Genomic DNA, 21,267 nt, shown 5'->3' with positions numbered 1-21,267 from the left:
AAACCAGTCTTTCCATAGCTATTAAAATTATTTTTTTCAGTTGAGTGCTGCGACATACACCAATAATCCCATCTGCAGAGGAGGCTGAGTCAGGAGGAGCATAGGAGCCCAGGGGTTCAAGGCCAGCCTAGACAACATAGGCATATGCCACCTCAAAAAAAATGTATTCTTTCATTAAAACAGTTATCTTTTCTTGTGTGTGTGTGTGTGTGTGTGTGTGTGTGTGTGTGTTTGTGTGTGTGTGTTGCTGGGGATTGACCCCAGGGCCCTGTGTGTGCCAGGCAAGAACTCTACCAAGTGAGCTCTATCCCCAAGTTGTTTTTGATAAGGAATTATCTGGATTTGAAAAAACAATTATTTAACAGTAGCAATGACTTAGCCTGTAACACATCAGCTATTGAACTACTTAAAAGCATGAATTTGATTTCAAGGTTAAGTAAATGCAACTGAAAAGTTTGTCATGATACTTTTCCTCAGAATCCGGAAGTCATCTGAGCTGGCAATCTGCTCTTCCTCTCTGTACCAGTGAACTTGAACTGAAGCCGTGGCCTGCACTCGGCATTCAAACACGACAATCTGACCTCTGGTTGTAGAGATGTCTTGAAGATGCTGAAGAACAGAAACAGAGTTCGCTGAAAGGAAGAAGCTCCTGTACCATGTGCCACCTGCAGGACATGTGCACACTTTGGCACCGTGACTGTTGAGCACTGTCTGCATGTTAAGCAAAACGAGGAGAGGCTGGGCATTGTTTGGGACCTTATATTTTACAGTCAAGTGTGAGTCATTTTCATCTTAACTTCATAGTGTACAATAAAAAAAAAAAATTGTTGTTCGCTTCCCTCAGAGCCATTTTTTCAAATTAGAAAAGAGATTAGTGGAAACGCCTTTGTTGTGATGAATTTGATTATTTTGTGGAGTATGTATCTAGTCACAGATTTGGTCTTTATTATTTTGTTTATGGTAGTATGGACAATATTGTTGATTTTGAAAGCCCCTGAATCATGAATTACAGGACCTGGGCCAGAATCTCAACTGTCACTGGCTGGTGGAAGCTGGTCCTAGGAACGTAGAAAAGACTCAGCCTCTGTGGAACTCAGGTTCTTTGTGAAACAGGGCTAGCAAAATGCACATCCTACCTGGAGGATTTGAGGCTCATTTCATATAAATAATCTAAAAACTTTCTGTGAGGCCTAAAAGTTATATTGATATATAAGAAGTGTTTATCAACCATCGCTAGTTCAGTCTCATGATGCACAAATGAGCGAGTTAGTGGTGTTGGTGGTAAACCTACATCTTAAATCCGGATCCCTCTTCCTTCCCTACCTGCAACCCCAAGGTCCTCTAAAACCCAGAATTACATTCCAGATTATAACTTGGTTCTGAGGCCAGAGAAGGATGTATCTAGATCCTCTGTCAGGTCAAACCTACATGAGACCTAAAGACAGCCTAATCTTGACACCTGCTGACAGATGTGTGCCTCATGAGGAGGAAATGCAGGTTAAATCCTGGCCCTGCTTTTCATGCTTTGGGCCAGCAGTGGGCAGTGGTTCCGGTTCTGTTAGATTTCATAACTAGGAAACTGACCAGAGAAGGCTCAGGTCTAGTTTTGTTTTAACCTACGTGATTGAATTCAGATGTTTTCAGTGGATGGCTGGGGAAATAGTGGCCTCTGACCATGACCTTAGCAGGAAGTAGCTACTACCTTGCTGGTTGACTCTATCAGAAGGGCATCTTATGAATCACTGGGAGAATTTGACTGTATCTTGAGGTCTGGCAGAGCATAGTCTCCCTAAAAAAGTTGGTCTAAGCATTGTTCTCCAGAGATAGAGGATTGACACAGAGCAAAAGTCTAAAGAGCATGGGATAAACCAAGAGTCGCTCTGGGACATCGAGCCAATCTTTTTACTCTTTCCTGGCTTCAGTTTTCTCCTATATGAAATGATAATAATCTCTGAAATCTCTTCTGGTTTCTCTTTCCTTCTTTTTACTCCTTCATTAATGTCTACCATTTATCTGTAAAATCCAATTCTGTCATGCAGTACGGATAGGTTACCTTGGTGAACACAGGGGCCACAACACAAATGGATCCTGACAGGCTACTGCAGGGGCTCTGCATCTGTGTTGGAGAATAAAAGAGAACATGATGCCATCAGCCATTATATCAAAGCCCCCAAACCCAAGTACTTAGTGGCCATAAACTAACTGCATCCGTTCTAGTTACTATGAACTAGTCCAGTTTTAGCCACTACCCACCATACCCTGAGTTTCCTTTTTGGAAAGGATGAGACTTCTAATTTAAATGTCAGTTTGGATGTCTGCTCTGACGCCACCCTTTCTTTTTCTTCCAGCATTCCATCAGCGGAGACGATGAAATAGAACACTGGGCAATTGCCTTTGAGAAATGGTTACTGGCATGCACTTAGAGACTGCATGTTAAAGGTTTAAATAACTTCTAAATTTTACCAACTAAATTTTTTTTCTCCCTTCATACAGTTGCTCTGGTCGGTTTTTTTTTTTAAAAAAGGCATCTCCAGCCTTTTTTTTTTTTTTTTTAATTAAAAGGGAATTCATTCCTTGGATTACTGGAATGCTCTGTTAGGGAACTGTTGCTCTGGTCTGGCACACAGACAAATGGCCAAGTCATAGAGCTACCCTGGAGTTATTCCTGACACCCATGAGTTTCCTTTCCTGTTCCTTCTGAGGTTGTGTACATGGAGCTGTTCTTGTGCACGCTTTTAAAGAAAGTTGTATCAACTTTTTTTCTTGACCTCAGCCTCCATTACTGGTACCCTCTCAGAAGGTTTCATTTTAATGAAACCTACCCTCTGGGGGTCAATACACAATGGTTGAACTAACGTAGAATAACTTGATCTGATGTTGGAGTTTTCATTAACTGGAGAACTGATGGTCAGAGAAACTCTAGTGGTTTTCTTCTTTATCCTGTGGGGAAATCAAAAGCAAACAAAACCCAGTAAGAGAAAGATTCAAGGTGACTTTGACAGCACAGTCTTACTATATACTTTTGAATGTAGCACATATTTTTGCTTATATTTCTTAGTTTTCCCTAGATTTTAGTAATAATTTCAATGCCTTCCCCCCCCCTTGGAAATAGATTTTTAGAGAATTAGATCTCCCAATAATTTCACTTTAATTTATTTTTTGCTTTAATATAGTAATCAATGTACTGTTGTGAAATAAATTATCCAGAAGAAATAATTCATAAAGCAAATAAATACTTCAGAGTTTCTCTGGGAAGTCTTACGGTATTTATTTTTTAAGTGGAATTTCTCCTATATTCATATACAACAAATGCACATCCACATGTGATTCTGTGCTTACCCTGACATGTCTGTAGTATATTCCAAGCACAATTCCAGAGATGACACTTTTTCTTACTTTCTTGGGCACCTATATGAAAGAAAAAAAAAGAAATTCTGTCTAAATTTTGCTAGCATTTCATAAAAATTAAGTCAAGTATATGGTATTTAGGACCAGCAAGTTAGTTACAGACAGCAGGTTAATCCAGAACATTGGAATTCTGAGAGATGGAACATTCTCAGTTGTAAAAGTCCAGATGTTTGCCTTTACACAATTAAAAAGCTTGTATCTAGAAAAGGTGTTGAGTCATTTCTCAAAAACATCATTTCAGAGGATGCTATGGCTTCTTCCTTCTGAAACTCAGGTTGAAATTTGATTGCCTTTGTAAGGGTGTTGGAAGGTGGGGCTCTTAAGAGGTGATTAGGTCCTTAAGAGGGATTGGTGCCTTTCTCAAAGGACTAGTTACCCTAATAGTGGGTTGTTGTAAAGTGAGACTGACCCTTGTGTTTTGCTTCTTCTGCATGTGCCCAGAACCCCTTTCAATTTCTGACATGTTATGAAGCACCACGAGGACTTTACCAGAAGTGGCCTCTCAATCTTGAATTCCCCTGCCTCCAGAACTGTGAATCTGAATAGACATCTTTTCTTTATAAATCATCCATTCTCAGGTATTCTGTTATAGCCACTGAAAACAGACTAAGGCAGAGGACATAGATTCATGTCTGTGAATTTACGTTTTGATCTGAGGCCTACAGCATATTTGTGATAAGGAATCCATTGAAATACCTTGCAGTATACCTTATTGAAACATCTTATTATATTTACAAAAAAGAAGAATGTTGTCTTGGTTTTGTGGAGCTACTATGACAAAATACCTTAGATTGGGTAGCATATAAACAATAGAACTTTATTGCTCATAGTTTTGGAGGCTGAGAAATTCAAGATTAAGGTGCCAGCAGATGAGATGTTCAGTGAACATTCACTTTGTAAATGGTGCCTTGTTACTGCATCTTCACATGGCAGAAGGGTTAAGGGAACTCTCTGGAGTCTCTTTCATAGGGATATTAATTACATTTATGGGGTTGGATCCCTTCTGATCTAACCACTTCCCAAAGATCCTAACTTCTAATACCATCACAATGAGTATCGGATTCCAACATATGAATTTTAGGGGATATCAACATTCAAACCATAGAAGATGTTGCCAATGTTCATATCATCTCTATGATGATTTTCTAGAGAAATGTATCTCATTTGTTAGTATCAGGAATAATCGGGCTTCTCCCATGGGACAAATTTAGTTTCTCTTCATAGACACTACGAATCTTAATATTGGTGTGTTTCTTTCTGTGTTAGCTACTTAAAAGTTTAGAGTTACCTTCAGAACCAATAATTCTACAGATATTAGATTTAGGATCTTCTGGACTTGTAAACTGATCCTTTAAAAATAAATCTGTATCTAGGGTAATTTATTTCCCTAAACCAACATTTAGATCCCATGGCTCCACAAAGAACTTTTATGTTATTACCAGGACAGGTAGATTGGAAGATTAGCCTTCATAACAATATATTGTATTTTCATGAAAGCTATTAGTTTATAGAAATAGAATATTTAAAATTAGTTAAGATTTAAAATTGACATTTAAAATTATAACTATTTCAAATCATAAAGTTACTTTATACCACAATACTTTAACGTTAATTGTACATATTGTGTTTGACATTATCATTGGGACTAGATTTGTCTAATCTCCTCCTAATCTTAATACATAATCCCTTCATACTCATGACTTTTTTCAGTCTTCAAAAACTTCTGATCATTTTGAAGTTTTATGATCTGATATTAGCTTGGTAATTGTTTAGACAACAATTTAGGTGGTGTACAAGATTTGCTAATACTACTTCATGCTTTATTTTTAAGGTGGATAATGGTTACAGAACATACATTTGTTTTTTTTTTTAAATATATACATACATACATACATACAGTTTATATAAATATGTATGTGTATGTATACACACGCATACACACATATATGTTTACTCCTTTGTATATAGTACCTCATAATAAATTTGTAAGATTAAAAATAAATCTATGGGCCGGAGCTGCCTATTGTTTTTATATTTGTAAGAGTTGATTAGTTACCTTTTCCTTCTTTTTTTTCTTTTCTTTTTTTGAGTCCAAAATTGTGCACAAACAGAAAGAGCACATACCTTTTAGGCTCTACACAAGGTGGATTCAAACCTAAAAGAGCTGCATTTGCTTGCCTTGGATCATTTTCCTAATGAATGAAAACTTCACAAACACTCAAACTCTTGAAGTGGTGAATGCTTCCGGATACCTTCTATGCCAGGACTCCAGGAGCAACACAAAAGAGTCTGGAGTTAGTTGACACAGTTAAATTATATGAAGCTTGTTTTAGTTAGCATTTTTGTCACTGTAACCAAAAGAGCTGACAAGAACAATTAGAAGAGGAAACATTTATTTTGGCTCATGGTTTCAGAGATTCAGTATGTGTTTGGCTGACTCCATATTTGTAGGCCTAAGGTGAGGCAGAACATCATGATGGAAGAGTGTGGAAGAGGAAAATAGCTCAGGACATGGCAGTCAGAAAGCATAGCGTGCTCCACTCACCAGAAACAAAATATATAACCCAAAGGCACAGCCTACCTTCTCCAACCACACCCTACCTGCCCCGTTAATTCATGTCAGTGGATTAAGCCATCTATTGAGTTACAGCTCTCAGAATCTACTCATCTCACCTCTGAATATTTTGCGTTGGTCTCACACATGAGCTGTTAGGGACTCCACATATTCAAACCATAGCAAAGCTCAATAATGCAAGATATACATAGTAATAATATAAGTTTCATGATAAAATGCCATAAGACATCAGTAAGATTAATATCAAATGACATTAAGTAGTGCCAGTGACATCATAAGAGAGCACATGATTACCTCACAGGATATTTGAAGTAGATATTTGAAGTAAATAAGGGGACAGAAGCTCAGTTGGTCTAAAAGCAGTTCTTGCACAGGGTAGGTCTTCAACTGAACTTTGCAGAATGTTTAAAGTTGGAAAAGGAAGTACATGGATGTGAATGAGGAATAGGGGTTGGGAGCAAGTAGTGGTGAAGGATAGAGGATATAGAAGGAAGGAAGCAAAATTTTGAAACACTAAACTATGTGCCATGTACAGTGCTATCCCTTTATCTCATATGTGGGAAAGCTGTCCATAACCATTAAATGAAGTTAAGAACTCTGGGGTTGCTTGCCTGGCTGTACCATTAGGTACCTTAGACTTCCCTGGAAGTCTAGTTTTCTCCATCTGTAACAGGAAAAATAGTTTGTTTATTTCTAGGGTTGTTTTGAGGATTAAATAAGAAATCCCATAAATCACTTAATTCAAATATGGCATATATCAAGCACTCAATAAATGTTAGTTGCTATTATTATTGTGATGGTCGTTAGAGATACAGGTGATATGCTGCCTTTCCTCAGAGGATTCTAATGTAGTTCTTGGTTTTTTGCTCTCTTGTAAACTTAGAACCTTGTATTATAATAGTACATTTTTATTTTTAACCATTTACTATCATATATTTTTGTTTGGAAGCTTCTTAAGTTCAGGGATCTTTTTACATGTCTACCATCCCCAAAGTATCTAGTCTCACATTGAATACATAATAGGGTCTACCATCCCCAAAGTATCTAGTCTCACATTGAATATATAATAGGTATAGAGTTGATTGGTTTTATTGATTTTTTTGCAGTGATTAGTTTTCCTAGGAGGCGAGTGTTGCTTTGTGGTGTTTCCCTCAATCCCACCCCACACATAAAAGCAACTGATGCAGAAGAATTTCTCCTCTTTTGACCTTGGCAGTAAGTCCTAACACTGCATAACCTATGTATGATTAATTAACCATAGAATTATAGACCAAGAGAAGGCATGAGAAATCTTTTTGTCTGGTATTTTTTTTTTATGTCATTTATCTGGCATCAGAGAGATGATATTATTGGCTCAGGTCATACAAACTGATGGTAGAAGACTAAGGATTAGGATATAAGTCTCCTATCTTTCAGTTCAATTCCTACAAGCCTATGCTATTAGGTTTTATTATCATATATGTTTGAAACTATGGCCATTAGTCTGTAAAGTTGAAATTAGAGCCAGGCATGATGGCACATGAGTGTAATCCCACTGGCTCAGAAGGCTAAGGCAGGAGGACCATGAGTTCAAAGCCAGCCTTTACGACTTAGGTCCTAAGCAACTCAGTGAGACCCTGTCTCAAAAAAAGGACTGGGGATGGCTCAGTGGTTAAGTGCCCCTGAATTTAATCCCTGGTACCAAAAAATTAAATTAAATTTAAAAAATATAGTTGAAATTAGTTTTCTTTTCTTGTTATCAGGTTACAGTGTATTTATGGTTCTGAATTTACTGGGTAATAGAATAGTCATTTTACTGAATATAAACTCCGTGAAGTCAGAGACAGTCTGTTTTGCTCATTCCTGTATCTCTAGTGCCTAGAATAGTGTCAGACAAGAGGCGAACAGTGTATATATATGATGAATGAGTGTGTTTTTCTTAGCAGTATTGGTTGAGATTTCAGCTGAGAATGTTTTTGACTTGAGAATATCTAACCTTCAAGTAGCGAAGTATAGAGAGAAACCAATAAACAACAGAGAAACTGGCTGTGGCAGGAAGATAAAAATGTAATGCTTCCCCCCTTGGGAAGAGAGGGATTAAGTGAGAGAATGTGCATGAAACTTCTGGAACTTCTTGGAAGAACCACGCTTTATAAATAAATATAAGGTCAGTTGGTGCAAGAGGCTAAAATTTCCTCTAAGCTCCTTGGCATTCTTAAAGGAGAAGCTGAAAAATATTAACAGAATTGTTTTGGTGGTGAGTGGGATTCAGGTTTTACCACTGGAAATTGTCCTATGCCCCTAGGCTAATGAGAAAAGCAACAAGAACAAAATCTAATCTTATCCAAGGGAAATCATGAGGGGGGCTCCCAATATTCCAGATGCTTCCTGTTCCAAGAATGAGCAATCCAACTTCATAGGCAAGGCACTAGGCAGCCCACGCTTTTCTTTTAATCCCTGGGATGAGGAGGCCAAGTAGGACTTCCAATTTCCTGCCTCAGATCTTCCAACCAATGAAAGGTGAAAATGATAACTAATGGGATCAAGAAATGCCCTGGATCTTACTGGGGGTGTGCCACTGAGTTGAAAAATCTGTCTGAATCAGTGTAGAAATGGACAAGATATAAAGAAATCATCATGTTGGGAGAGAGCACTAATTCAACACTAAGGAAGTCTGAATTGTGGTTTTAAATGTCATTAATTGGTTATGACTTTGGAAAAGAACTTTGGAGTCTCAGTTATCTCATATCTGATGAGAAGTGAGATACTCTCTAAAGGCTCTTCTAGGCCTAATATTTGTTCTTTTAAAACATTTTTTTTTAATTTGAGGGTCTGACCATGCTTTTAAGTCTCTGATCTTCAGAAATGCCAGAGTAGAGGAAATCTGTACCAAGTAAGAGGAAGAAAGATGTTGGTGCTAAAAGCAGGAGCAGTTAGTGCCTGAGACAGTGGCTTTGCCTGCCACTCCTTCATGTTGAGCCTTAGAAATTACTTAAATAGTTTTAAAAAAAGTTATTTATTTGTTAAAATAGCTCTTTCAGAATTCATTTAAAGTAAGTGATAAAAACAAAATCAAACATACAAAGGAATAATTTCTGAAAAAAATCTCACTCTTAAATATTGGGTTCTCTTGCTAAAGTCGCTGTAATCTTTGTATTTGATTCCTCTATATTTCCCTCTAGGGAATAGAAGAACAGATTTTCAAAAGAATATAATGTCTTTTGTTTGACTACTATGAATATACCATACTCCAGAATATCAAAATAAAAATATGGTCCCTACAATGCAAACTGCCCTGAAGTATTCCTTCTTGATTTTAGGTAGCACTGGGGATGTCCTTGAGAGAAAAAATAGCTAGGAATTTTACTTTGGTGATGAGTTATGCTTGCAGGCTTCATGTCTCACGTAAATGGTAACCTTTGCTGAATGTAACCCTAGCTCTTTGTAAAGAGAACAGAATTAGACTCCACCAAATGAAGAGTCCAAGACCTTGGCAATGTTACATTGGAAATATGACAAGATACATGGACATCATACAAATGAACAATGACGATGCCCTCATGGCATTGCCTGAATAGCTAGGGTGTATGCAGAGTTGTACTAGCTTCGTGGATATTATGTGGGTTCAGTGATCTGAAAAATAAGGCATTCAATCTATTTAGAAGTGAACAACTCAAGAATTTGATAGTAGTTCTATTAGAAACAAATGGGAAAAAAAAGAGAAATGAGGTAAAGAGGGTTTTAGTAATGCATAATATTTTAAAAGTTTTAAAATATCACCTTAGTGAGATTGCTTTGACTACACAATAAGCTAAAGTTGGTATGTTCTTTTAAAATGTTACTTAAGTTATTTGACTTGGTGACAAATTTTATTGTGCTATTCCAATCAATTTTCTTTTGTTGGGTTGGCCTATTTTATGATTCTATGTTTATTTTATTTTTTATTTTTTTTTTTAATTATTTTATTGTTGGTTGTTCAAAACATTACATAGTTCTTATTATACCATATTTCACAGATTGATTCAAGTGGGTTATGAACTCCCATTTTTACCCCGTATACAGATTCTATGTTTATTTTAAATATTTATTTCCTACTTGGTAACAGATACCACACTAAATAACATTTATTCCCATAAAGATAATTAATTTGAAGTCTCCATAAAGCAACAGTTATCATGAAAGATGCTCGTTTTTAATTTTAGCTATAAATATATTTACATATATATTAATACACTTAATATGGTTATTATTAATGTATAATATCATGTCAATGTAGAATGTAATATGTTAATATTAATTAGAACAACCAGTTATATATCATATTAGTATATAATAGTATGTAATATTATTTAATAATTATATATGTTATATATGTCCTGGATATACTCCTAGCCCCAAATAAATATCTTGATGTTGGCTTTGAAACATTCTTAAGGAAGTTTTGGTATATGGAAAATTATAAAGACGTGCCTTACCATTTCCTCCCTAGTTTATGTAGACCATTTTCTACTGATTTTAATTTTTCTAGATCTCTTGATTCTTTACCATACATCCTTCATATTTGTCTCTGTCTCTCCCCTTTTTTGTCTTTTAGAAAAATAAATTACATTTTTAAAAATCTCTAACATATTAAGCTAATGTCAAGATTGAGCTATTGTTTTCTGGATGATTTGAAATTTTACTTGGTTGCACTTAAAATTTTGCCTCTTACCCAGAGTTTTATCAAGTTTCTGGATTTTGCTCAGTGAAAAGAAAGAAGTCTGGGGGCTGGGGTTGTGGCTCAGTGGTAGAGCACTTGCCCAGCACGTGCAAGGCCCTGGGTTGGATCCTCAGCATCATAGAAATAAATAAATTACATTAAAGTATGTGAAAAAAAAAGGAGAAGAAGGAAGTCTATTCTGGCATCATTGATCATCTATCTCTCCATTTTAGAATAAAATACTCACTGTTCTGATTTTTAGTTTCCTTTAATATCTAATCAGTATTTTGATAGAGTTTCTAATAACTCCACAAGTTATCATAAAAGATACCTGTTATTAAAAAAGGTACTTTCTATTTGGTATCTATGTAGCCTAACCTGTAATTGTTTTCTTCTTGTTAAGGTCCTCACCATTCATGGCCTTTCTCAGATGGCTTCTTCATCAAAGGATATGAGACCAGGTCATGAATTACGCATGTTGCTGCTCTTCCCCCTGATGCGGAGATCCTAGTGGACTTGGAAACAACTGGGTCTTATCTTAAAGATTGCTCCCTGGGAGGCTCTTCTGGGACATGCAGTTTTTCTCCTGTGGCTTGTTGTTTGGGATCAGGAATTCAAGAAGAGCTAGCTGGGCAGTTCATCTCTAATCTGTGGGCTAGCAGATAGGGCATGATAATGCGTGTCCACAACGATTTCTTCACTCTCAAGTCTGTCACCTTGGTTTCCTTCTCTCTCCACATAGTGTCTCAGTCTTCAGGGCCTCTCCATGTGATGAGGGCTTCTCACAGCATGGTGACCTTAGAGAAGAAGTTGGATTCCTTAAATGGAGGCTTCGGGCTCTAGAAGCAAGTGTTCTAAGAGCCATCGCTTTTAAATGAAAAGTTCTTCCACTTTGTTTTGTTGTAATTTCTCAGACTCTCAATTTTGGAAATACAGGAACTAGTTTTAAAAGGCCCATTTTGTAGAATTCTTCCATATAAAAAATTCAGGCCTTAGGACTCAAATACTAAGTTAAATGGGTGTTTCGTTTGAATTATATGGCAAGGTATTTCTTGTTTTGTTAGGGAAATATCAATTTCAGGTAAAGATTGGATTTTGGATACTTTGTTAAATTTGATCATAAAATAATGACATTATTTGCCTTGGGGCAAAGGAATAGTAGGTCAGAAGCCCACATTTCAAGTGAGTGATCTACAGTGCTTTTTGGGTCTCTTTTCTCCAACACGTACAGTCATCAAGCTGATGAGTGATATCAAAAGAAAAGTTGCCTAGGGTTAAGAGCTTTATTGTCTTGGAAAAAATAAGTATCTTTTCCATCCAATTCTTAGCAAAATTCTGCCACTACACTTTGGTCAGTTCCCTCCCTAGATCTCTCTCCCATACACACGTGTTTTCTTCCTTTAGACTTATCCCTCCAAACAGATCTCTTCTCAAGGGTACATCAAAACTGATGTGTTTTATTCTAATAGACTGGTTCAAAGACACAGTGTCTTCATGAACACCCCCACCCCTCCATTTGTGTTTAAACTGGAAGAGCTCTCACTTCAACCCTGTGACACCCGATCCCGTGGAGGCATTCTGAAGCAGACAAGGCCTCTCAGAGATGGGGGAGATCAGATTCCTTTTAATGTCTTGTATATCCTACTGAATGCAGAAGAGACCTTCATATTTAACCCCAAAACTTTATGTCCTTAGATGTTTGTCTCAAATAGGAAGAGGATGTTTGTCTTTTAGTAATACGTTTTTATGTTATAAAGTCATGCCCGATTTTTAAAAGCAGTCATGGCACTTCTGTTTGTCCCCCACCCCCTACCTCCCGCCCCAACACACACACACACACACACACACACACACACACACACACACAAGTGATTGCCAAGAGGAATAGTGTTGTGTGCATAAGGACAGTTAAGACCATACACTGTCATTAGCTGGGTGTTAGGTTACCCACCACATGTGCTAGAGCTCTGTATAACTAGAAGACTCCTAAGAGGAGAATCTGTGGCATTAAGCAGGCTTTTCAAATTAAAGAAAAAGACCTCGAACAACCACCCTCTTTGAGCTTTATTTTTAATAACTGCAAAATGAAGTTAATCATACAGGCGCTGTATTAACCACTTTATATACATAACCTCATTCGCTCTTCACAATAACCCCAACATGTAGGGATATTATTATTCCTGTTTACAAATAAGGAAAAACTCTGAGAGTTTATATAAATTTTCAAGTAAATGAAGAAACAAGGAATAAAATCCACCCAACCCATCTTTAAAACAGAGAGCTCTTAACCTCTATCATACAGATGTACTTCCTTGACCTGTGCAATATGTCCTCCCAATTTGGACAAATTGGGAGGTTAGGGGAAAGGAGACCTAGGCTCTGAAGAGTAGCCTGAAGTTCTACTTTATATTCCAGCATTCAGTTTTAGGAGAGACCTCATAAGAATATGAACAGAAATGTCCACCATTAGCCCTCACATACACAGGATGCTGGGTCATAAACTTAACTCTGAGAATGGTCTCTGTTTATTGCTTGGATGTATTAGAAAATACATGTGTTGTCAAGATAAATTGAACTTTGCAGTGTGTAAAAGCTGTTTGTTAAATGTGAGAGAGATGTGTAATAATTGTGCTGATTCTATTTTTTTTTTTTTTGATGCGAAACATGGTTGGGTTAAAGTCCCAAAGACCTTGGTCAGAGGCCTTAGTGAAGGCAGAACAGAAAGTGTGTTCAGGAACTAAATATAATTAAGCAGCCCAAAGAGTAAATTATCACTAGGTCCAGGCCCCTCACTGTAGAATATGATGTAATGATATCCCACCATGGTTTTCTCAAGAAAGTCGTGAAGAATAACACAGGGGAGGAGAAGGGGGATTAGGGCAGGTTAGCAGGATGTCTTTCTCCAGAACTTTCTTCTATTAGCACGGTTTCATTTAGCTATTTGCCACCCTGACAGTGTTGAACTGTGTGAAGACTGAGAAGCTATGGTACAGAGTTGAAAAGAGACAGTGACAAGCTCATGAGTCAAGGGACAGTCTGAAGTGCCAGGATGTGAGAAGAGACAACCAGGTAGGGCAGGAGCTTTTGGAATTGAGGTCACGAAGAAAATGAGGCTTAAATGGAATGGAGTGAGGCAGGCAGGGTTTGTAGCTTCACAGTTTATCTCATGGTTGTCCTGGTTTCTACAGTCATTCCCGAGACAGTACAGAAGTGGTATCCCTAGAGTCATACAATCATTGAATATTAGAGTCCCATATAATTTTGGAACCCATCAAGTAAACCTATTCTCTTAATTTTAATTTAAAGGGAACTTACACAGTTTTCCAGTTGGCCCCCACACAGTTTTCATGTCTGATTTTCACATTAGGCTTTAAGGTCACTTTCCTTTGCAATTTACTTTCCTGTTTAATATCCTACCCAAGGCCTAAGGATATAGTTCAGTGGTAGAACACTTGCCTAGCATACATGAGGCCCTGGGTTCAATCCCCAGCATACCATACAAACATACACATGCATGCACACACAACACACATACACACACAAATTCTATCCATAAAAGACCCCATGAATGTTTGTATGAAGGAGATATTTAGGTCGTTGGGCCTGATCTATCAGACAATAGAATGGGAATTTGTAATTTTGTTTAACTTTGTAGCCACTAGAATGAAATTAGTCAATCTATAGATATTTATAGTTGCCATTCAATGTATTCCCTTGTTTCTGAGGACTGGCCAACATATTTTAGGCATATAATTTGGATAACCTTTTGCTTTCTAGGTGCCCAAACATTCTGCAGGGAAATAAAAGATGATGATAAAAGCCCCTCAAATATCACTGGGTCAAGCCCCATCATGCCCTCAAAATTTAATGTGAATATGTATTACCTGCAAATGTTTTTAAAATGCAGATGCTGATTCAGTAAACCTGGGATGGGATCCAGGAATTTACATTTCTCACTGACTTCTTGGTAAAACTGATGCTACTGATCTGTAGACTACACTTTGAGAAACAGCCTGAACATTGGTTAATGTGGAAAGCATGCACTGAGAATAGTGAGGAATTTGGTTTCCTGGAAAATACTGATTAGGATCAGATCTCAAAAAGCCTTGAATGCCACATCAAGGATTTACATATTACATGTCAAAGAATCAATGCAGATTTCTGTACTAGGCTGAGAGTGATATGATAGGACCTGTACTTAAGGGAGATTTATCTGTCGTCATGTATAGGACAGATGGAGTAGAAGTTTCATATTAGGTATCAAGTAGCAGAGATTCAACTCCTGGCCCTTAATGCCAAATGAGAAAAAGTTTCAGAAAGGAGAGATGCGGGGACTGGCAATATGGAAGTCCTATAGCTTTGCAAACTGGCCCTGAGTTGGCAGGTTAGGAGTTATTTGGATCATAAATTTCTTCAGTATGTCCAAATTCCAAGAGATCCCTGCCAATCTCTTGCTTTTTTTTTAAAAACATAGTGTCATTTTTTAAAATACCTTTGTTTGTTTGTTTATTTATTTATTTATTTTTATGTGGTGCTGGGGATTGAACCCACTGGCTTATGCAGGCTAGGCAAGTGCTCTACCATTGAGCTACGACCCCAGTCCACCATCTCTTGCTTTTTTAAGGATTCAGTCATCAAATATTTAATTGTCAAATTTCTCTGCTAGATCTAATTTTAAAAAATGAATTAAGTGCCAAGTACAGTGCTCTGCCATAACAGGCATTTGTGTATCTCCTGGAATCTTTTTATTTTTTAACTTTTTTGTACATGGATGCAAGACCTCTGTTTATTTATTTTTATGTAGTGCTGAGGATCCAACGCAGTGCCTCATACATGCTAGGCAAGTGCTCTACCACTGAGCCACAACCCCAGTCCCTCCTGGAATCTTTAATGCAGGTCCTACCCTTCATCAAACTCATGTTAATGGTGAATGAAGTAATCCATTCTGCTTAAATCTCCTATTTTAACTTAACATGTAAATATATACTCTTGATAAGAATATGTACAAAGTAAGGACATGATAAAGGCAAAATACAGGATAGTGATTACACTTGGGGAAGGGTAGGAGAAAGAGGAAAGAAGATCAACATAGATAATGTGATTATTAATACTATCTAGTTCTTGAGTGATGGGTTCATGGGGTTTGTTATATTTTTTTAAAATAAAGAAACGAGCCAGTTGTGTAATGCACACCTATAATCCCAACGACTCAGGAGGCTGAGGCAGGAAGATTGTGAGTTCAAAGCCAGCCTCACAACTTAGCAAGGCCCAAAGCAACTTAGCAAGACTTTGTCAAAAATAAAAAAATAAAAAGAGGCTGGGGATGTAGCTCAGTGGTAAAGTAACCCTGGGTTCAATCTCCAGTACCAAAAATAAGGAAATAAATAAATAGATAAAAAAGACTGTGGATGCAGCTCAGAGGTAAAGTGCTCCAGGTTTAATTCTCAGCACTACTACTACTAATATTAATAAAGAAAAAGAAATAAGTCAGTAGATAAGAGAAAGTAGAAGTCATGCATGTTAATTAATAATTCAAAATATGATTATTGTATTTTTTGTGCACCTGAGGACTATTAGAAAAACTACATGAACACACACATTCATACCTCATGGACAATCCATCCTGTCTACGTGTCAGAGAGGGAACTAAAGTTGCTACATCAGCCTATACCTATGGAGGGCTTTTCTGTGTAGAATAATGCCAGGATGCAGATAATTTAAATAGTTATCATATGTCTGACCTGATGCTTGGTGAGATCAAGTAAGGCAGTAGTAGCCCCAACAAAATATACCAACATTCTATTATCTAAATTTCTGTTCCATTTGGTAGTTTACAGAGTGCTTTCACAGCAGGTCACTTACTCAGAGTTGCATACTTGGATTCTTGAAACTGGGGCCAGGGCTTGCTTTATGAGTCTCTTAGAAGAATTTAATATGCTCTGAGTATTGTCATACTTAATATTCACCAGACATTAAAGCTTTCCTAATCATTGAAATGGTATCAAGGCATAAAGAAATACATTCTGAGAAGTCAAATCCACTTTCAAAATGAAAATGATATATGAAAACTGTTCTCTTTTTGTTACCTGTTTGCTAAGTGATTGCAATTCTGGCCCACTCTACTGAACATAAAGAAATTGCTAATTTTCAGGAGCTTAGGATTTAATAAAATATAGTCAGTGCTAAAACTACTTTGAATATAATTTAATTCTTTTGGTGCATAACTTATTTTTAGGAAATTGGGTGTCACACACACACACACAAAAATGAGTTTTCCAGACAACTGAAACCAAATTACTAGTGCCAAAATATTTTTTAAAAGAAAATTAGTAGGGCTTGGATTATGGTTCAGTGGTAGATCGCTTGTCTAGCATGTACAAGGCCCTGGGTTCCATCCTCAGCATCACATAAAAATAAGTAAACAAAATAAAGGTATTGTGTTCAACTACTTCTAAAAAATAAATATTAAAAAAAAGAAAATTATTAGATGTGTGAGGCAAAAATTTTAAAAATTCAGAGAGTATAAAGAGTATAAAGTGAGAAGGAATAGCTGATCCTTTCTACTACCCAATTTCTACTACTACTAACAGTTTCTTATATTCTTCCAGTAAATTTATCTGCTCATCCAGTTATTTATGTCATTTTTTCAAAAATGGGATTATATTACATATACTATTCTATATTTTGTTTTTTCACTTACTATATTTGAGTCATCATTGGATAATAGCACATTAAAAAATCTAATTTATTCTTCTAAATTTCTACATAGTATTTTGTATGGTTCATAATAGTTAACTTAATCAGTTCCCTGATGAAGAAAATGTGGATTGATCAAAACAAGACTTAAGTGATTATCTTTGTAAGTTTAACTTTGTGTACCTGTATAAGTATATTTATACCAGGGAATAAATATACTTACATGGGGGAAACGTGTTTAAAATTTGAATGGTTACGGTCAAATTGTCCTTTTCTAAAATAGTACTTTCTCATCAGTTTTTTGAGTACAAATTCTCCTAATCCTCACAATAGGGTATCTCCTTGTTTTGTAGACTTGCATCTTATAATAAAAAATGAAGTGCTATATCTTTTTTTGTGTGTTTATTGGTCTCTTCTTCCTTCATTTATAAAATGCCTCCAAACTCAACATAGAACATCGAGAATGTATTTTTACAGCTACATTTTCACAATTACTCTGCCTTCCAGGTGGACATTTAACAAATCATATTTTAGAACCTTGAGATTATATTTCTTTTTATCCCCTTTCTTTTTCTTGTACAATACATTGTTTCACCAAATATCTAACACTAAGATGATGACATTTGGTTTTTCCTATTGGATTTAAGGAACAGTTGCACTTTACCCAGACTCTAATCTATTTTGAGCCTCATAGAAGTTTGGAAAATTCCTGAAGTGGAAAGTGTGTGTGTGCGCACATACACACACACACACACACACACACACACACACACACACACGGGGGTGGGTTGTGATAATTGACTACATTTTCTCCCAACTCTGTCAAAACAGTACATTACTCACCTCCCACTTCTGAGAGAAATAACCTTGCAAATAAACTTGTACTTATGTATATAACTCCAAGTTTAGGGCTTATGCCTCTTTTTGTGGTCTATTCACTTTCTCTCTATGGCTGTTTAGGAAGTGTCCAAGAAAAACAACAATGCTGGTATTTGGTCTGACAGTTGTGGCTCAGGGCATCAGGGGGACATAGAGCAGAATTCTTGCTGAGGAATATGATCCTCACTTGATTCTAATTTTATCTTTGTGGTACAGCTTTTAAATATGAGAACAGCTGGTGTTGGATAAATCTGTCTTCACAAGCTGTATGAGATTGAAATAAAATTAAATATTTGAGGTTAAATTCAAATGCAAAGACATGGAAAGGACTGATTAATCTTTTGACATTTCACTTTCTGCATCTTGGTGAAAAAGGCATTATTCGTTGTAAGCTCCTAGCAATAGTCCTGTTTGGAGCTTAAGATTAGTAGAATGTGTGCCCTAACTTAAAGTTTAACAGCTCATAAAAGGTAAAGTATGATTCTTGCTTTTCACCCAATCCTCCACCCTGCTGATAAAATGATAGCCTATACATACCTGATTTTGTTAGCAACCTTTCTTTCTTTCTCTTTCTCCATTGAGTAAAAGGTTGCTACCAATGAAATAGTGAGGGCCTCACTTCCACTTGGGTTGGGATAAAAATCCTGTGTGGCCTCTGAAAGTTGGCAAATGATGGGACCCCAAACTCCCAGGAGAGTCTCCCCCAGGTGGCTAAATATCTTTCTAATTGTTAAGGAATAAATAAGGGTGTTGAGCTCAGAGGATAGTCAGGTTGCTGGCCCTTCTTCAGTTGACTGGATTACTAAGGTAGAAACGCACTAAAAATAAATCAGGGCACAAATTCTCCTGCCAGAAGTTGAGTATTGAGATAACTTGTCTGCCCAGAGGTGTTGACATCATCTATTCCCCTGATACACTGCAAATAGGAGGCAGAGTGAGGAACAGACTTGGCATGGACTGGGGTCAGTGAGTCCTCAGTCCTTGTCCTGTTATACCTACTGTTGTTCTTGGCCATATTCAGTTAATTGGTCCCTGTACCTCCTCTAGGAGATGGTTAGGTCCAACAAAGTGAGAACTGGAAACCAAACTCAGGGCTAATCTCAGGGGAAATCACTTGGTCTCTCCTAGTTTCAAATATGTTTTTGCTGGATCTCTATGTCAGTTAGGTTTCAGTGTTTCCCTCAGGGGGTCAGATTCTGCCAGAGCTGGAAATGTTGGAAGACTTCTCAGGAGCTCATTTCTCTGGACCTGAAGATTTCACATTGATCCAAGTTGCCTCACATTGAGCAAGGAGTCTGATTAGTGATTTTTTTGTTTCTGTCGTTGCTTCAGATGTTCTCAACAGAAACTTTTGCCAAGTCAGGATCTACAGCTCTCATTTGAACTAAAATGGGAGGAAACCCATGCAAATCCCTTCCTTCTTTACATCTGTCCTTGCTCTCTTTTAGTTATAGCAAGTTGTATTTAACTCAGATAATGCTTTCTCACCCTGATCAAGTGCTTGATACTCACAAAATGCTTTGACACAAAATAGCCCGTGACCAGAACAAAGTCTGTAAGCAAGGCAGATGTTCAGAAAAGCAATCAGATCTTGGCAGAGGCTCATTCTGAGAACCCCAGGAGCTCTGGGGTGTCATTCCAGTCTGACTGAGGGCTCTCTCTCTCTAAATCAGGAGTGTTTGTTTTTATTTTTGTAAAATAATTTATTTAAATATTTCTACAGGGGCTGGGGATGTGGCTCAAGCGGTAGCGCGCTCGCCTGGCATGCGTGCGACCCGGGTTCGATCCTCAGCACCACATACCAACAAAGATGTTGTGTCCGCCGAGAACTAAGAAATAAATATTAAAAATTCTCTCTCTCTCTCTCTCTCTCTCTCTCCTCTCTCACTCTCTCTAAAAATAAATATTTCTACAAAAGAAAAAAAGAAAGAAAAAGAAAAGAGCATTCTCATCGTTAAAAAAAAAAAAAAAACTTAGAAAATACAGAAGGAAGAAAAATGCAACCAAGATCCAGTTCACAAAACAAATCTCTGGGTTTCTTTAGTTTTTGTTTTTGTTTTTGTTTTTGTTTTTTTTTTCCTAATTGAATCTGTGGGCTGGCAAGAAACATCAATAGGTACTTACTCATGTTTCCATCCTTTCTCTGCAGTTACCATAATATATATAAGGGACTTTTTAATCCACCCTCCTCCTGTACAGCCCCTTCACAGATAGGCAGCAGTCAGGCCCTCAGAGCTGAGCTCTTAAAGGGAAGTCAAAGTCCCCCTGCCATCCCTGGTAGAGATCAGATATTAACATTCTCCTATCATCACCTTTGTCTCTTGGGCACATGTCACTCTTCCTTTCTTTCTGGCTGTATCAGTACATTTCCTGTTCATCTTTCCCTGCTAGTCATCATTTCCCATCTTAAAGTCACCAGTAGATTTTGCCTGACTTCCCTGGGGTAAAGTCAAGGACCCAGGAACCGATAAAGAGAAAGAAAGGACAAATAGGGACAGGGCTGCTTTCTCTAGTCTCCCACTCACTCAGTTTGGGAGAGCTGGGAAGGTCCATTGACCCAGGCAAAGAGTGCTGGGAAGTGCAGGAACTTTCCTAGCTCCAGATGTTTGAAGTCCGAGGAATATTGAGCTCCAACATATCTTTGAATACCCTCCTGAATTTTTCTTAGTTTTTTAAATAAGAGACACTAGTTAAGTGTTTTTATTGATGAATGTGGGAGTGAGGAAATGTGTTTGGTCCTGACGATAGTCGTCAGAAGCCATGGTACTGACTTCCCATATAAACCTTAGGATTGTATTCTCTGTTCTGCGCCCACGGAATTAAAATCACTTGATTCTCCTAATCTGTAGGATCAATATGCGAAAACCCAGCCAACCAGCAGTCTTGGTTCCAAAGGTACTCACAGCCTCCACGATGTCTGTCTGGTTTTCTCCTCCTGTTGTTCCCAGAGAGAGCCCCTCCAGGCAGATCCCTGCTCTCTGGCAAGAAGGGGCATCGACTGGGATGGCAGCTGTGTTCAAGGAGGTTAAGG

At 37.4% G+C, this 21,267-nt stretch overlaps 1 protein-coding gene and 3 long non-coding RNA genes across 5 annotated transcripts in view; 2 read left to right on the top strand and 2 right to left on the bottom strand.

Moving 5' to 3' along the window:
• The window catches only part of LOC308651001, an 11,418-nt gene extending 10,809 nt beyond the window's left edge, over positions 1–609 (top strand). Inside the window, exon 3 of the long non-coding RNA XR_014022459.1 lies at positions 478–609. This is a non-coding gene — a long non-coding RNA (uncharacterized lncRNA). The remainder of the gene's footprint in view (positions 1–477) is intronic.
• Positions 1–717, bottom strand: part of LOC308650993 (protogenin B-like) — a gene marked incomplete at its 5' end in the record, with an annotated part of 4,988 nt that extends 4,271 nt beyond the window's left edge. Inside the window, one exon of the mRNA XM_081297619.1 lies at positions 468–717. Within this exon, the coding sequence (XP_081153745.1) occupies positions 468–717 (250 nt within the window). The remainder of the gene's footprint in view (positions 1–467) is intronic.
• LOC308651007 lies at positions 640–12,566 on the top strand. The gene is made up of 4 exons (XR_014022460.1): positions 640–776; positions 2,349–2,439; positions 3,850–3,940; positions 11,065–12,566. It is a non-coding gene; the product is annotated as an uncharacterized lncRNA (long non-coding RNA).
• LOC308651012 lies at positions 792–21,267 on the bottom strand. Of its 2 annotated transcripts, none has more exons than XR_014022462.1 (4): positions 21,140–21,267; positions 3,340–3,408; positions 2,823–2,940; positions 792–2,116 (listed from the first exon to the last, which is right to left on the bottom strand). It is a non-coding gene; the product is annotated as an uncharacterized lncRNA (long non-coding RNA). The 2 variants fall into 2 exon arrangements; XR_014022463.1 differs by lacking the exon at positions 21,140–21,267 and adding an exon at positions 18,774–18,903.

This window comes from Spermophilus citellus (assembly GCF_964194105.1).
Source record: "Spermophilus citellus genome assembly, chromosome: 1".
Classification (NCBI taxonomy): domain Eukaryota; kingdom Metazoa; phylum Chordata; class Mammalia; order Rodentia; family Sciuridae; genus Spermophilus; species Spermophilus citellus.
This window is presented reverse-complemented; position numbering and strand designations above follow the sequence as displayed.